Below are 18,692 nucleotides of genomic sequence, written 5' to 3'. Positions count from 1 at the left end.
TTACCTGGAAATCTTCTGATTTTACATTCCTAAGAAAATATTAAGCGATATTTCAATTCAATCCAATGTCCAAAGTTTAAATATCGGTGTTCTTTTTGCTCTAGATCCGGAACCACTTCTTATATTTTCAACCTTGGAAGAAATACGAGCCATCTACCTACGCACAAAACGATATTTCCCCATCCACAAAGCTGTATTTCGAGCTGCTGCTGTAGATGCCGATCCACTCGAATCCAAGATCTATTGGGTGGAAATTTCCAACAGGTCTTCTGTTTATGCTACGAAAATTGATGGAACTGGTTTTTCCGTAGTTTTAAACAACGGTAAATTTCTTTAGAATGCTTTTCGTATTTTCAGTAAGATCGAGACGCAGAAGAAACTGAAATTCTTATTTATCTTTTAATAGGTCTGTTAGTTCCTGAAGACATAGCAGTCGATTACGTTGCCAGAAATCTGTATTTCGCAGATTCTGGTTTAAAACAAATTCTGGCGTGCAAAATGGACGGCTCAATGTGTCACGTTTTACACAGTACAAATGTTGGAAAGCCACGAGCACTTGCATTAGATCTACCTGAAGGGTAATTTTTTTTTCTTTCGTGCAAAATTCCCTTGACAAAGTTGATCATTTTGCACATTGTTTTCTCATTAAACAAATTTCTGGCTGAAGCTTTTAGGCTACAAATCCGAAGTTTTCTTCCTTAAAGTTAAGTAGAAAGTAGGCATTTGGATAACCATTTAGTTAAGCAAGTTAGGTGTCATTACTTCAGGAAGGTGCAATTAGCGACTTATTTGAAGTTCATTACACAAAGATAATTGGTAATTGTTAAATGCTAAGGTTGTTTGTTACTACTCAAGTTAGCAACGTTAGTTCAAATTAAAATCTTCTAACAATTTCATTAGCTTTTTATTTCTCACACAAACTATTATGCTTAAATGTGCAGCATTAAATACTTCGTTTTAATCATTGCTTTGTTGATTAGTAAATTAAACGGCTTGCTACTATACGATTTTAATATATCACAGATGGAAAATCGTTTTCATAAGCATGTTTAATATTTGAATTTCGATCCAAATTTTAACTATCCAAATTATGACTGTTCCCCATTTCTTGTATATAATATCTTATACTATCAATTGCTAAAATAAGAACGCTTGCAGTTGAATAACTAGTACTTGATCCATATAAAAATGTTAATGCTCTAATTTTGTTTGCACTTCCGAGTGCCAATTGATAGAAGATTAAGACACTTTTCTGCTTTGAAGGTTAATCTAGGAATCAAATATCCAATTTAAATTTATAACCTGGCATTATACAGATTACAACGTGCTATCTGTACACGGTCAATTTATACGAATTTGCTTATTTCCATTTTGCATTAATAGCTCTAGTTATGCAAGTGCTGAATATATTCATTCGTATAAATGTACTTCCCTAGTAGCACACATGTATTGTACAATATTGTATAACATTAAACAATATTCGCAATATTGTATAATGAATAATGTAATATTGTGCAGCATATTGTGGTACCTGGCTTGTGCTAATATTAGTGGATGTTAGTTTTCCTTATTTTTCTGAAATGCTCCCTCCCTTTTGTAAGCAGACTCTTGTTAATTACACCAAGTTTTTAAATCCTCAAATTCAAAACTTCACCAGAATTTTAAATGTCCATAGACAATTAATCTCTAGGATCTTAGTTTTGTATTTTAAGAAAGTGTCTTGTACAAGATTTTAAAATTTTTAGGCTTGTTTATTGGACCGATTGGGGCAATGAAACTGCCGGAATCTACAGGAGTGGCATGGATGGAAGTCGTCGCGTTACTCTGGTTTCGAAAGATGTTGTGTGGCCCAACGGTATTGCAATCGATCATACGACCAATAGATTATTCTGGGCTGACGCTCAGTTGCAAACCATAGAGTATATAACTCTGGATGGAAAAACACGAAAGGTTGGTACTAGTTCTAGATATGCAATATCAAAATTTCATCTTTTTATCGTAAGATGTTTCATATCTATGAAGGCTAATGACTTTAAGACTCGTAGCTGGCCAAATAATTTCCATAAATTCATCTTAAAGCAAGCCGAAATTAATAACTTCTTAAATCAAATATCACTTTAGTTATATTGCTGTGTGCTTTTCAAAACTATAAATCAATAACAATTTTCGGTTAGAAGTAGGATATAAAGAGAATTTCTATCATAAAGATTATATGATAGGAATAAGGATATCCTTTAACCTACCTATTCCGATGGAAACGTATATTCTGATGGTACGTTTCTAAAATTTCCGATTTTTCTAATCTGAACATTCTTCATTAGTAATGAAATAGAAAACTGGTATCATTACATATCGAATGTCCGATTTTCACTGACTTTTACTAATAGAAAAGTCAAAGATAATTCCCAACTCAAAATATCGAAAAATTTGTCTTCGATTAGTTTGGTAGCAAAAGATGGCATTTGTAACATAAAACACAACTCGAGCTCGTATTAATTTTGTAAAACGTTAACAAATACAGCCAACATGTATGGCTTAACTCAATTCACCATGAATACTTTGTCATGGAATTACATTCTACGATATCGAGATCTCAAGAAAAGGCTCAACATAGTATGGGACAAAATCAGATACCCCATTGATTTTACTCGATACATAAAAGTGGTGTCTACTTGCTCATATAAACAGATTATTCGCATTTGGACAGGGACTTTGATTCTTGATCATAATTCAATAAAATGTCTGTTCTACTCAATAAACATCAAAGGAATAAAATTGAATGCCCATTGGCGAAATCCTCCCTAATATTAGACCTGTTAATCAACTGTATATCGCTTCGTTATTACTGCCATCATCGCCGATTGTTTATCGCTATATGATGGTATTCTACATTTCATGCTTCATCCTTATTCGGAAGAAATTAATTTCTAATGTATTGGAAATTATCCAAATAGGTCAATTCCTATATAGTGTGGGATGTCTTTATATAATGGCTTAAAAGTACATGGTATTGCATAAATAACTAAAATTTCATTCTATATTTTAACGAAATAAAAATGAATAGTTTTTATTCGCGATGCTAAAAAACGTAAACTTCTATAATTTGAAGTACTTGTTTTATAGAAAAGTTCGCATAAACAGGGCGTTAATTTAAATCATGTGAAACTTTCTCCAGCCTTATCAAATTTAGGATATAGACAAGGATTAAATTACTATTAATAGTTTTAATAATGTAACTGTACTGTGAGCCTTCTAAGAGCTGGATGTGAACTGGCCTTCATTGGCCGTTTAACTGCGCCATTCCTTTTTGGTTAGTGGGTATATATGGGGTGTAGGTTATGGAAGGGTTAAGTTATTGAATAGGTTGGCTTTGCTAATGTATACATAAAGGTTACCATTCTTGTCATTTATTTATACAGTTCATCGATGAATCGGCTGGTAACTGACAAAAGCTATTTTTCAGGTGTTGATCAAAGACGAAGTATTCCATCCCTACTCTTTATCTGTATTCGAAGACAATGTGTACTGGTCCGATTGGAAGAGTTTCTCTCTAGAGACGTGCAACAAGTTCACGGGTCACAAGATGAGCGTGATGGCCCGAGAAAATGGGAAGCATGTGATGGGAGTTCATGTCTATCATCCTGTACTAGCTAGGAGAAGTAAACGACGTTGCTTTTTTATAGATGCATAATCTACGAATTTGAATAACAAATAATTTTGCTATTGTTATTTTTAAATATTTGTTCCAAATATCTGTTATTTCAATCATATTATTAATTAAAATTATTAATTAGTATTAAATATAAAATTTATTAATCGTAATTAATACTTAATTTACGAATTTAAGTAACGTGTGATTGAATTAATTTATCTATTTCAGCTTACTTCTTAAATTTGATTTTTTGAAAACTATTTAATTTCTTTATTAGAGTAAACCATTTTCTGAAAAACTTGAATTAAAAATATGTCATTTCTTTAAAATGTTTACTTTAGTTCTATATTCTACCAATAGATGGCGCCAGCAGTGAACAGAATATATGCAGTTATGTCACAAACAACTAAAAATGATCTTTATGGAATAGTGCATCATCAAATGCGAATATCGGAGAGTCAAGGTCACTCCCATGAAGTGGCGCGGTGACTTCACATTTTCCAGTGAAGTAATCGCTCTGATAAATTCATTGATATGCAATTCAATGATACGATAATTCCAAGAATAACCGTTTCGTTCACTTTTCAACCCATTCACATATCGTATCGATTGTTACTTAATATCGTGATCGAAGACCTGTAATCGAAATTTCACCAAGAAAACCATATCAAGGATTTGAATCACACCCCTCTTTGAAAAGTATTGATCACTGGTATTTGACTTTTTGATATTGGTTCTGCTCGTAAAATATTCATCCCTACTTTTTTTATTGCCGATTGAACCAATCTTTACATTCTAGAAAACTTCAACTGAATAATATCCTTCCTCGAAAATGCACTTCTATTTCTATAAGCTATGTGCAGAAATTTTCGTCGCTACACTTAGATTTCATGCGCATTTTGTTTATGCTCTTAAGTTAAGTATTGTTCTGATCTAAATAGTTAACATTATGTATTGAATTGAACATAATGCTTTTCAACTAATTCGAACTTTTCACTTAAAAGAATATTGGTAAAGATGAGTGTGTGTTGGTGCTCTACAAGATACTGTTTAAGCTACAGCCTTCAAATCTGGCACGTATATATATTTTGGAAAGTGATAAAGGCACCTCGCAGCGACTTTTTAAACAATTTTGAGGGTTTTGAGTTGATGACTTCCAATCTGCTGGCACAAATGATATTTGCATACTCTCAAAATATTAAGTCTTTTTAACAATGCTAATTTAATAGTCTTACAAAATTTTCCTGAATTTCGGCATTTTTAATTTTTTTGCTTATAAGGCAAAGTAATTTGTTAGAGGTTGAAATTGGAACTTTTTCAAATATTCAGTAGCATTTTCTCTGAAAGCTAAAAGATTGTTTAATATTTATATCGTTTATAAGGCAAATACAAAAACAGTTACCATATCACGAAATTTAGAAAATGGATAAACCAGATATAGCGTAGAACCATTTTTAATAGCGTTATGATAGTCTACGACACTCCGTCAAATTCATGCAGACAATAAACTAAACTTAATCTTTTCACTTACGAATTTATTTAATCTCTCCTAATTAAATGACATTTGTTATTATAGGTATTGGAATAACAAATGTCCAAAGGGTATTTGAAATATTGAGACTTTACCAAATAATTTGAGTTTTAAATTGTGTGACTTTTCTCTTAATCTCGGATTTAAGTGCTAAAAAAAATCAGTATTTCAATATACATGTCTGACACGCCATTATATAGCAAAAGGTTAAGCAGTAATTTGAATTATATTATTTTAGTTTGATAGAACCGTGGACATGAAGTTACATCCAAACGATACATCTGAAATCAAATGTCTAATATACTTAACAACCCAGCTGATCACTTCTCTCAATGTCTGGCCACCTGGTCTTGCGATTAGTGTAAAAAAAGAGGAATAAAAGCAAAAAGAGGCGGATTAGGAAAAATAAAAAAGAAAAAACTAGATTCATTATTTAAATGCAAAAACACAATTTTAGACAGTAAATTTGTATCGCTTGTACAGGAGGTAATTTGATGCTGATCATTGAATGTTCAAAAATTCTTTAAAGTTGAATATTACTGTTTAAAAAAAAATTGAAAGCTGAGGAAATCCTTTATTATGGAAGCAGAATGTACATTGTCTCAAAGTTGTATTTTTCAATCTTTTTACTTACTGTAATTTTTACTATTTATACTGATTCTTTAAATATAGTTTGGTTCAAAACTTTTAAATATTGAAAAGTGTAATTGAATTAACTGTAAAGGATTGTAAATTCATAAAATAAGATTTATAGAATAAATCGTATTTCATTTTATTTTCAAAGTCGATATTAATTTGAAGAATTTAAATTTTCATTTATTTACAAGTTTTAACGTGTTCATGAAATCGAAGACTCGTACTTTCCATGATCTTCTGCTGGTAAATATTCTTTCAGTTATGATTTTCAAGATTTGTTTTTAAAACAAACGAAAATTAACATTTCTTATCTTTCAGGTGCAAAAAACGTCATTCTCTCGGCTTTTCGAAATATTTATACAAATTTTTTAGCAAATATTCTTAAACTTTAAAACTTAATTTTTGTAAAATTATCTGAAATTTATGAAAAGCTTTAACAAAATTCCTTAAGTTTCTCGCCTATGATGATATTCACCGGGTCTGATGTTCCCTGATGAAAACATGAATCTGAGGCAGAAAAGAAATTGAATGATAAATATTCATGGCGGTAGACCCAGAATTAGTTAAACGGTGCAACTCTAATAAGTTGTACAAAACGCTTTCAAAGTCGGTTCCATTTTCATTTGAGTATTCCTTATATTAATACGTTCAAATTTGTTGCTATTTTTTACCGAGAACTGCTCCATATACTATTCAGCACTTTATAGTAATGAAATACTGTTCAGCTTTCCGTATATCGTCAATTCATGTTTACATTACAAAAAAAGCTGAAAACCTTATTACTAAATAAACAAGACTAAATAACAAGAAAAAAATAAGGTAGAATTACGAAATGCAAGGAATTTAACATGTCGCTAGTAAATTCTACTAGCTAACTTCCATCAATTTTCATGTAAAGGCCGGCTTATTCTCTATCGTTAAACTGAAATTAAATTTTGTATCTCGTTTGAAATGAAAATTACCAACTGAATTTACAGCTAATAATCCCTGCTGGTCCAGCTCCTGCAGTCACATGTGCCTAATTGCCCCTCTAAACGGCCATCATTGTGCATGTCCACCAGGATATACTCTCGACAGCACCGGAATAAAATGCCGAAGTGAGTAGTTCATCTTGCAAAGATGCTCTCAAATTCATCTTGAAATGCATCAGTTTAAGTAATACTGTTGTTTCAGTCAACGACAACTTCCCCATGCTGCTGGTGAACGACGACAGCGATATTTATCACATTCGGCCAGAAGCTGTAGGTAATATTGCAATCAGCAAATTGCCCACAACGCATGTTGATATGATAGGACAACTGGCTTATGACTGGAAATCAAAAACTCTCTTCATCACGGATCTGAAGAAACCAGCTATATATGCGATCAACATGACTTCGTTTGTAAGACGGTAAGTTCTAACAAATGCCTATCTTTGAGGCTTAAAGTACCCAGTATGCATAGTTTTAGCTTGTTAATTATATCAACGAATACTCCGTTCTAGTAACATCGAAATTAATTATTAACAAATTCTATTGAAAGTCTAATACAATTGGAATATTATTCTTGTAGCTCGGAATATTAAGCGTAATGATTCTGAAAAAAAGTATTCACGATGGCTTTTCCCCACCTTAAAATGACAATTCTAATATCGATTATAATTTTCTACATGAAGTCTCTGGTAAAGTGAAGGAGCTGAATTTTAAGAGAATTCCCTGCATGTATAAATCGTATTTGTAGCTTAGTTCCTATCGAACAGTAGGACGGATTTTAACTAATTTACAGGAGATTAAAATTGCGAATACAAATGTTTAGAGTTGGAAAGTTAAATTAAAGAAAACATCTAAAGTTATATACGATTATAGCTCACAACCCATAGAAATGTATGCATAGAAAATGCTTGGAGAAGCGTAAATGAATAGACAATGCAACTAAATCCAATCTAATTCATCAATCGGACGTTAACAATTTAAATTGATTAGAAGCGGTGCATCCCTTGATTAAATCTAACATTCACAATCGCATGCGCATATCTAGAATTTCATGTCAGTGAATACACTTTTAGGCACTCTTTCCTGGAAGAAAGACTAGGAATTGCATGTTCGCATCGTCTCAACTGATTAACTAAACCCAGTCCATGGGTGTCCAGAAGACGTGTTAAAATTTACATACCTTCCATACGAGTAGTCTCATCATACGGAATTTCTTGCTAAAACAAAGGATGCATTTGATTTGAACTGTTAAAGAAGGATGCACTTCGTCTTGCTCATACAAAATGTCGAGAGGTAACGAAGATTTTCGATATTGCGTGCATCGAAATGCTGTTAACTTATGTCAAGAATGTTACACTAATTTTATTCTTTAAAACAGTATGGTGGAACTTGTGCTTTCTTTATAAAACCAAATAAAGTATTTTTTCATCTTTTTTACCATTAAATTGGGTCATTCTTTTCATTCCTTACATCCCCTTTTGGATGCTATTAGTCTCATATTTAATACAAATAAAATCGGAGTTCACTTATGTAGACTATAATATTATTCGCTATAATATTTCTATGTTGCTTTTTATTTTCTTGTGTACAAATAAAGTATTATATTTGTAAAACTGAAACTCAGTATTCCGAAGAATCTTTCAAACCTCCATTTTTAGAATTCTGAATATGAACGCAATCATTAACGCTATCATCTAGATGTATAAAACTTGGTATGCGATCTAAATATCGCCAAGCTTATAAACTTCCTCCGATTTTGATATAAAATTTGATGGAAGTCTGTAAGTTTGGCCGTTCCAGTAGAAGATACGATTACGTTAACTATAAAACGAATTAAGCTTGATACACTGATTTGGCATTTAAAGAGTCGATACACTTCATATAGAACCAAATACGTCAAGGGATTAATTGTCTGTTGGTCTCGGGGATTAAGCGTCAAAGATTGCACATTAATAGATTATTTTTTCGTCAATGGCCATAATTAACAGTTGTATACAAGTAGGGAGAAAGTTTTGAGAAACCTCCCGTTGGTTCATAAAAAAATGCAGGTCACTTATTTCGCAATTGATAGACTATGGTGGCATCAGCTTAACTTAAACCTACCTTTACCTTAGATCGACCTCAGTAATGCATTGTTCGATCATTTGGTTTAGGCATGTGCATGTAATATCTAAATAGGAAAAGAAACTACGCATCATTTAACAGGCTTCAGGTATTTTATAGAAAATATGAAGTTTTTCATTGCAACTGATCCATGGCCTCATCAATATATTTCGCGATTTCGAAAACTTAAATGGGTTTTTATTAAAATTTATCTTCAATATTTAAATTATTTTTCACATTAAGTATTAAAGTATTTAGAATATTAAAGTCAAATTAACTCATGGTGCATTCCTGTTTGTCATTGCAGCGAATTGACTGTAAATCATCTTGTCAGTCCTGGAGGCCTCGCTTTCGATTCCAGTAGCCAAAACCTGTATTGGGTTGACACGAGTAAAGGCACGGTGGAAGTTGTCTCTGTCGTAACATCCCGGACCTCTGTCATTATTGTGGACTTGTCGAAACCGAGGGATATTGCTCTTGTGACCAATAGTGGGTAAGCAGATCGAGAACTATGTTGAAGCATATCCACTTGCCTCAACCGTTTCCTCATGAGTGCCGAATATATATGGCGTCACTTGATGGCCTGTATGTGCGACACCACTTGATCCCGCGATATTATAGAAATTTTTATGAGCTTGCTTTATATACATTAATAATAATCGCCATCGTTTTTATTCTAACGGTTTGATTCGTTTTGCGTTTTACTCTATAAAATAAGCAACTGTTTAAAAGTGGATTTGCAAAATTGTACGAGAATTACTATCCAACGTGTTCAATAGTACGATTGGCATTCAAGCTTTCTTTGTCGAATATTTCGCTTATGGCACCGCTCGGAGAGGTATGCATGTTGCACATATTCAGTGACATTACTTCGGTGGCGCTTTTTACCGTAACGATAGGGTTAAGCTTCAAATGCATACATGCTTTCTCCTTTATTAAGAGTTGAGAATTAACTTTCTGATTGGAATATCGACTAATTCGAGCTCTTTCTCTTCAGAAAGAGGATATTCAAGTATGTTTCAGTTTAAAATTGAATAAGCGCCCAAATATCAAAAGTATAACGTTTAAGATGTTTTTAAATGCAAATTATAATCCAACCGCTGCATATGAACTTCGGGAATCGATCACTATTGATATTTTAAATGTCGTCTTTTTTAAATATTCAAAGTCTTACAAATGAAATTTTCTTTGAATTTCTGTACACTGAATACATAGGAAAATCAAATGTAGATGCTACAGCAGATAAATTTGTTTTTAAATTATCTAGATGTCCTTAAATTGATTTGAATACAACTTTTCTGAAATCTTTAATGTCTACTCATACAAAAAAATTGAAAACTATCGGAATTCGACTTAAAATGAAGTTAATACAAATACAATTGTATTTAAAACATGAACATTTAAAGAATGCATATGAAATGCTTTTAATCTTGGTACTGCCTACAAAGATTGAAGCATTACACTCGCAATTACTGTCATGTCTAAATTATACCATGAGCAAGCAAAAGTTAAGCTTGATTTTATTTCCTGTATATAGCACTAAATTTGCTGTCTATTTACAGCACTCTTCTTTTTTCAGACAAATGTTTGTATCCACAGTTGGAGAAGATCCTTCTATTACAATGTATGATATGGATGGAAAGAATAGCAAATTGTTGCCCACTGTTCTTGGAACGCCAGTTGCCATAGCTGTGCATCCGTCAGCAAGTCTCCTGTACTGGGCGGATCCTAAATCGGAAATTATTGCTGTTATTGATTACATGAACCCCAGAAGGTGACTTCATGCATAATTTGTTTTCTAACTTGTTAGATTGAAACCTTTCTTACAGGTATTTTCTTTTATAATTCCTTATTCGTTTAGTTTTAGCAAGCATACTAAACTACATCAACCAAAAAAGATTGTACACTTGGTTTAAAAATATTTTTGGGGGAGACTTTTTATTTGAAACATATGAAGTTATCAAGTTTTCCGACTAGGTTGAAAACATGGATTTGGATAAAAATTAATTTTTTGCAGTTTCTAAAAATTGGCAAGTTTGTTTCCAGTGATATTTCTATCTTCATGCGAATTAAAAGCCAAGTTATAGCAAACTATTGGCTTGCAAGTAATACTTAAGTATTTAAGAACTTTAAATGCATTTTCTGAACGAGTGTTCTCATAATTCTACATACGAGTGTCGTCAATCTATCTTAATGAAATCTATAATTTATGCTTATTATGTTGCACAGAAGGTAATGAACTATGCATTTAACATTGAAAGATTTAGAAGTGGATTTATAATTGTTTAATATAAATATTGTTGCAAAAAAATTCCGAAATTTCATAAATTTCATATTAGCACCAAACATTTATTTTTGAATATAATTCTTAGATATTAGTTGCATTCAAGATATGTTACACATGCAATGTTACAAAGAAAATGAAAAACTAACATTTTTTTCCCTGGAACAATCTTGGTTTTTGTAATGCTAAAATTTGTCAAAATATGCCTTTTCTTCAAAAACTACATATATAAATTTCACTTTTATTCATTTCATCCTTATAATAAACATAAACATTAAAATATTGAGCATTATATTTTAATGCTCAATAAACATAAGCATTAAAATATTTGTTTCTAGTCGGATACTTTAATTATTGAAATCCTTAATCATGAAAAATTAATTAGAACCAATACTTCTGATAAATCTCCAACCCAAATACAGCTTATCGCAACTGAGAAAAGCACCGAGTTTTCAATAACAGCCTGAGGACAGTTAAAAAAAATTATACACAAAATAAAATTCCATTTCTGACATCTTGTTTATTTCTATTTCTTTTAATAATCGGATCTTTTGCTTTCAAATTTTGAGCCGATATGCAACTTCTAATTTTTCAGTGAGCCGAAAATCCTTAAAACAAGAGTCGGAAATATTATGTCCGTTGCCGTAAATAACAAGTACATATACTGGACGGATTCTAAACACCATTCCTTGAGTCTCCTGAAACATAACTCATCACACCCTCACACCATCCAATTGCCGGGAATGAAAAGTGGACTGGTCTCCAGGAGAGTCATTTACGCAGCAGCTCCTGTAACAAAAAGATCTCTAGGTACTATACTTCGAATGTAAACTGCAACTGCAAATGTTCCCAATAAATATTATTCTAAAATCCTTTTTCATTTGAAAGGAGGACCTGCCTGCTTAATGAACAATGGTGGATGCAGTTATTTATGCGTCACGTCCCCTACTGGACGAACATGCATTTGCCCAAATGGAATGGAACTTGGAAAAGATGGATTGGCGTGTGTAGGTAGGTAAACTCGATACTAAAAGTAGTCTGGACTAGCGTAGTCTGATCAATACCGCATAACTGGTTCTGGCATAGTCTGATCACTTCTGCTCACTGCCCATCCTGTACTCATCTTAAACAGATTCTTTAACTTTCCTTTTAAATAGACAAATTAATGGAATTTTTTCGCCATAAGTTAATCAAGAGTATATTTATCTTGTAGGAAAGATAGCGTATTAATCCTTCGGTATATTAATGTCGCATTTTATCTACCTAATCAACTTCTTATTTGAGAATATTTGACTCGGATATGTGGAAAACCCATATATCAACCCATTTTTATCGTTTACAAATATTGTCACGCTGATATAAAGAACTACGCCGTTAATTTAAACAATTATTAAGAAGCAACTCGCAACAGCACGAGACTTGGAACTTACCCGCCATTGATGGGACTCGGCTTTTACACATACAGGATGTTTGTGAACAATCCAATTTGAATATTTAAGATCTAGAATCTTCCAGAGCTTAGAAAAACCATAAACATCTCAATTAAAAATTCTAATTCTAGTATAAAACACCGTGGCTGGAATTTGAACCTTGTACCAAGTAATCAGAAATGAGGTGCTCTGCCTGTTGAGTTTGCTAGTTATTCTGATTTTCGCGGTAATACTCATGCGATGTATGCTAGCATGAGTCATCAGATTAGTTCCACTCTCATTTTGCAAGAAAATGCGAACATTTTAATAAAGCATGTTGCTTCTTAACGGATTTATTATATAATGTTGATACTATGTAATTGGCAGATTTTCTTTTTAAATGAATAAAATAACTTTATTCAAAAATATAAATTCATCTAAATTTTAGTTATTGCACTGAAATTAATACCGTCTGTAGTATAAGGTAACATTTCAGAAGGAAGCAAGAACATTTAAAGTCAGAAATCAACAATTTCACTAGATTAAATCGGCAAATTTTATTCTTATTTCTGATCTCTAAAATCTATTTTCAGAGAAGGAATGTTTGCCCTCTGAATTCCGCTGCTCGGTGAGCAAAAAATGTGTGCCTCGTGAATTTGTATGCGACGGAACAAAGGACTGCGAAGACGGCTCAGATGAAAAATGTCAAGGTGATTTCATTTTCTGCGGCAAATCTCTTGCCAATATATTCCATACCTTGGTTTTCTGAATTTTTAATAACTTAACGTTGAACAGTAATCTCAACTTTTATTCCATTTATACATATTGTTAATTTCTATTGATTATAAGCAATAATATGAAAATGAATAAGCATAATTCTATATTATCTACTGGATTATCAAGATGTATGAAACAAGTTAGACCTACATTTGAGTTATATTTGAGAATGGAAAGTAAAATGCAAAAATTTTAACTACATTCAAGATAGGCTTAAAATTTAATTCTCAACGTTTCAAAAAATTTAGATATATCCTCAAATTAAAATTTTAGGTAATCTGTTACTGTCTGTACTCGGCTTAAACACATTATGAGATTTTCCGGTGAAGAAACAAGTGCATAAACCAATTTAAAATAACATCTCGATGTTTGTTCATAATATCTTGCGTAATTTAATACTTATATTCTTGGTATATAACGCAATGTATGGCCAAAAGAGCTTTAAATAATACTCAAACTCAATTATAAATTGTTCGCCATTTTGCTAAATTTTTTACTCCGTGTACAGAATATTTGGCATCTGTACGTTAAATTTCTAATTCTAAATCCAAACTCGCTGTTTCTTTAAAGTAATCTAAAACGCTTGCTTGATCATATTAAAATTGTAATTTGAAGCAATATATATTCCCGCTTCCAACATACTCACTTGAAATTTCTTTTTCTAGAAGCACCTCAGAGGTGTCCGGGCAACGACTTTCGTTGTTTGAATGGTCGCTGCATTATAGCCTCCTGGAAATGCGACAAGAGGGATGACTGCGGCGATAATTCGGACGAAATCGGCTGTCGTAAGTAGGAACTTATTCTTAAAGTATTCAATTGTTCACCTGGTAATCTGTTATATTCGTAAATTTAACTGATGACGTGATAAATATTCGGAATCGTTAATTTAATAGGTTGCTATTCATTGAGATTCTTTATCAAATATTTCGTTGTTTAATCTAATTTTCATAATTTCAAGATGCACTTTTATCGTAAACTGCAATTTTTAATTATGGTTTTGTGAATTCATTCTTGAAATTAAATCTTTGAGCAACTATATCCAAATATTTTTTCTAACATGTTATATCGGTATACAAAGATAGCACAACATGTTTTGCAATATTATACAATATGTGTGCGATAGTTTATATTCAGTATTGTGCGACATGTGCTATAAGAAAAAATCATGCTTTCTTGCTCTGTTAAAGCTTACTCATTACTTTATTTCACTTTGCTCATCTTTCTAAATGATGAAGTGGCCGCGGTGGCCTGGTGGTAAGGTCTCGGCTTCGGAACCGGAGGGTTTCAGGTTCGAGACACGATTCCACTGAAGAACCGTCGTGTGAGGGTGTCTGTTGCACGTTAAATCCGTCCTGACCAAACGTCCTCCCACTGGTGTGGTGTGGAGAGGGGGGTGCCAGCTCAGGTGTCTTCCTCGTCATCTGACCGCGGTTCAAAATGACGAGGTCCGTCCCAAAATAGGCCTAGTGTTGATTCAAAACGGGACGTTAATATAACTAAACTAAATCGAAATGATGAACTTTAGATCTGATCAGAACCTGTTTAGTTCGACAAATTTGTACAATGCTACGTTAGTAATTAGTCCTTTATGCTAATGAAATCGTAAAAACAATGCTTTAAAGAAAGTCAAATCGGTAAAAAAACCATTATAATTTGGAAACATATCAGTGCAAGAAGGGACTTTTTAAAAAAAATCTACAATATTAGTCATTTTGCGAGACACTAAACTTTCGATTAGCTCACGAAGAACCAACACTATGAAAATAAAATAGTTTCTAAAGTAAAATGTCTCAACAATATTTAATAAATCGATAGACTTCATTTTTTCACATTTGATAACTTAAAATTAATTTTTGAATAAAAATTGCAGCAATCTACGCCAACATTTTGGTATTGGACACGAATTCATTTAATGGCATTCTGTTTTTCAGCTGCTCCCGTGAATTGCTCGGAAAGCCAGTTTACCTGCACTGGGGGAGAATGTATTCCTACCTTGTGGAGATGCGATGGAGAAAGCGATTGCAACGATAGCAGTGATGAGAGAGATTGTCACAAAACGGCTTGTGACTCGGAAACCCAGCTGCGTTGCGACCATGGACAGTGCATACCGAAGTCGTGGGCTTGCGATGGTGCACCAGATTGTTTTGACAGCACAGACGAGAGAAACTGCTGTAAGTGCCAGTTCATGATTTCCTATCAATCGAAAATTTACTGCTGGGAAGCGGGCATTGATTCAGTGTTTAAGAGTGGAGAAGGTTGGGAAGATGCTGCATATGTTTTCAAATGTCTTTTCCACTTTCTGTCACAATCCTGGTATGTTTTGGTAGATAGTTTCGGAAAAATCCGCTAGTTTAAAGGTTGCAGTTAAATTTTATGCATCGGTAAACCTTTTTGTTTTAATTTTATGAAAAGAGTTTGATTGAAACTTCATTAAAATGAAATGAGGGAAAATATGAATGAAAACTATGGCAGAAATTGATCAGCTGTATAAATGTCTTAAGACCATTAAAAAAAACTGAAATTTTCTGAACATTTAAGGCTTAGCTTTTCTACAAATTAGTATGTGCCACCAAAACAAAGGTAAAAGAAGGAACATGTCTTTTTTTTATTTTCGCATTAGAAATGTATCTTTTTTTTTTTTTTTAAACTCGCCCACTGGGCTCAACTTCAATTTCTATACTTTAACTGATATAGAAGAAAAATGACTAGTATTATGGTCATACTTAACGACTGCATATAATGCACAACTTTAGACAAGATTCCTAAAGAATTTAATTCATTATTTGCTGAAACATTCTCAGTTGCTCCACCTTTCTATAGACTTCTAAAAACAAGATTCAAATATCGTGAAAAAACGCATTTGATCCAAATTGTAAATCATTAATCTAAAGGTTATTATAAAATTTCATTACCAATACTTAAAATTAATCTAAAATTCGATTGGAAAAATAATGGCATTGGTAAATTCATCCAATATTAATATAAAATATTTGAATTTTGTTTCTCGACATTGTAATCTTCGTGATTATTTGAATAAATTCTGTATATTATAACTCAATGGCTTTAAACATCTTTTAAATCTGTCCATGATATGTTAATTGTATAAAATGCGAGTCCAAAAATAAGTTTTATTTCCAATTTAAGAACAATTGCCGTTATAAATCCATAATCAAACAAGTTCCCTGCAATTAGCAGATTAGCTTTTAAGGTGTTACCATTGATTTTTGTCTCTGAATATTTCTGCATAATTGAATATTTCCTCTGAATATTTCTAATGGCGCAATTTTTTTCATATACTAATATACTCATTTGCGTGATCTTTTCCTTCAGCATCCGAAACCAAAACATGCGATTCGAAGCAGTTTAGATGCGATGATGGTACGTGTCTGGATAAAACAATGGTGTGTGACAAAAGAAACGACTGTGAAGATGGTTCTGACGAGAAGAATTGTTCAAGTAAGTTTTGATACTTCGCAATGAAATGACAAGTATGAAACTTTCAATTTGGAATACCACGTTCCTTGACTAATTTAAATTTGTTTTTGAATATTATCCTTTTTGAAAGCCCATTCTTAAGCTTCTATATTAATATTAAATTCTGTATTCTGAAGCTACCGACATCTTAAATCGCCAATAGTAAGATATCAATACGACTTTCCATAGATATCTTAAACAATTTGAGGTTAAGATTTTATGTGAATGATTTATGTTTACTCATTCGTTTTCCATCGAAAAGTTGCTTCTTGTCGTAGGACTTCAATGTTTTATGTGGTAACTTTGTTTAATGAAAACTTGATCTATGATGCAAGCAATGCATGATAGTTTTTTAATTGACTCGACCAAATTGATAGCTACATCAAACTACTCCTAATTCTATATTATGGTTTAACCCAATTGAGTGGCAGCATATATCCAGAATGCATAAATCAGTTTCCCTTCCACAATAAGGATAACTTTTCTCGGACTAGGAGAAAGCTTAAATAGCTCACTGAAAGCTTCTTGTCGCTTCTCTGTGAGCTTTTCAATTGCAGACAATTCTTGCCTCTACGAAGTACTTTCCAATTTGTCTCTATTCGGCCTTAGACCAAAATTTTTATCGTGAAAACCTTTTAATCTAAATTTTTTTTAAAGAAAACTGTTCGACTCTGTTGAAGTTAGTCAAATTAGATCATAGTCGTATTATGATGCGATAGAAATTTAGAGGGATAGAAAATGTTCCATTCTATTGGATCACACTTGCATTCAAGGTAGGAAACAAATATATTGCAAGCATGTTTAGGATTGCTTTAATAAAATACTTATAATTAATGTATGGTAAGGCGCAATGTCAAGTAAAATTGGCAAAGGGTTTTTGATTCTTTTTCTATAATTTGTGAGCTCTAAACCAGTAGAACAATGTTGATGAGTTTTTGAATTGGTGAAATACTACTGGTTGTTTATACTCCACTTCGTAGGACATGCATCTCGTTAAGAGTCTAAAGATCAAATATTTGTGTCATTCTGTTAATTGCCCTGTGGAAGAATTTCTTTTCCATGAATGATAAATAGCTTATTTGCCTATGTTGCTGAGGGTCATTTAATAAATATTGAAAAAATAACCTCTCGCCTGAACCAACATCCGAGCTATGCACTTCATGTGATTTGATTTCTGCGAAACCGAAAATCGATCACTAATGAACCTTAAAATCCAGTTACGATATACTTTGTTTTGAAGAGCCAAATGAATTCAATGTAATTCTAGCATTATTTTATAATTTTTTTTTAACTAATGGTAAATATCGTGGGATGAACTTCAAGCATGCTCTTTAATATCAAGATTTATTGGGTTTCTCCACACAATGTTTTCCTTTCCTAGAAACGAGTATCACTTGTGATGAAGGCCGATTTGCATGCAATGATGGCACTACCTGCATCTACATTCACGAAGTATGCGATGGGTACAAAGACTGCAGCGAAGGAGAGGAAGAGGTAAACTGCAGTGAGTATCGCTAGATTGATTCTTTACATCCTTACTAAAAGTGAAAGGCTATGGGGGACTCCAGGATTTATCAGTGAACTAAATAAACCTTTATTTTATAATTATTAGACTGGTTATTTTGAAACTTTTGTTCAATTAAATTTTTTCCTGCAACTAGATTACTATAAAAACCTCATTTTTATCTTTAAGACTAAGTTATAAAAGAGGAAAGAATAACTTGTATGCTTACTAAAATATCATTGGGAATAGGGGTCATATATAAATTATCACCTCTTCATACTGATCAGATTTTAATTCAACGCGGATCAATCATTTTTAGGATATAAATAGTTATTTATATAGAGCAAAAAA

General features: G+C 32.5%; 1 protein-coding gene across 2 annotated transcripts in view; it reads left to right on the top strand.

The window, feature by feature from the left end:
- The window catches only part of LOC129988803 (low-density lipoprotein receptor-related protein 1-like), a 51,854-nt gene that overhangs the window by 15,305 nt on the left and 17,857 nt on the right, over window positions 1–18,692 (top strand). For both annotated transcript variants that reach the window (XM_056097075.1, XM_056097074.1), the window contains exons 8-22: window positions 105–323; window positions 407–578; window positions 1,746–1,950; window positions 3,464–3,659; window positions 6,797–6,916; window positions 6,993–7,209; window positions 9,201–9,386; window positions 10,473–10,667; window positions 11,773–11,987; window positions 12,066–12,188; window positions 13,180–13,296; window positions 14,029–14,148; window positions 15,295–15,534; window positions 16,694–16,819; window positions 18,219–18,341. In XM_056097075.1, coding sequence (XP_055953050.1) covers window positions 105–323; window positions 407–578; window positions 1,746–1,950; window positions 3,464–3,659; window positions 6,797–6,916; window positions 6,993–7,209; window positions 9,201–9,386; window positions 10,473–10,667; window positions 11,773–11,987; window positions 12,066–12,188; window positions 13,180–13,296; window positions 14,029–14,148; window positions 15,295–15,534; window positions 16,694–16,819; window positions 18,219–18,341 — 2,574 coding nt within the window. The remainder of the gene's footprint in view (window positions 1–104; window positions 324–406; window positions 579–1,745; window positions 1,951–3,463; window positions 3,660–6,796; window positions 6,917–6,992; window positions 7,210–9,200; window positions 9,387–10,472; window positions 10,668–11,772; window positions 11,988–12,065; window positions 12,189–13,179; window positions 13,297–14,028; window positions 14,149–15,294; window positions 15,535–16,693; window positions 16,820–18,218; window positions 18,342–18,692) is intronic.

Source organism: Argiope bruennichi, chromosome 10 (assembly GCF_947563725.1).
Source record: "Argiope bruennichi chromosome 10, qqArgBrue1.1, whole genome shotgun sequence".
Lineage (NCBI taxonomy): Eukaryota > Metazoa > Arthropoda > Arachnida > Araneae > Araneidae > Argiope > Argiope bruennichi.
The sequence above is the reverse complement of the archived record's forward strand: the minus strand, read 5'-3'. Positions and strand labels throughout refer to the sequence as shown.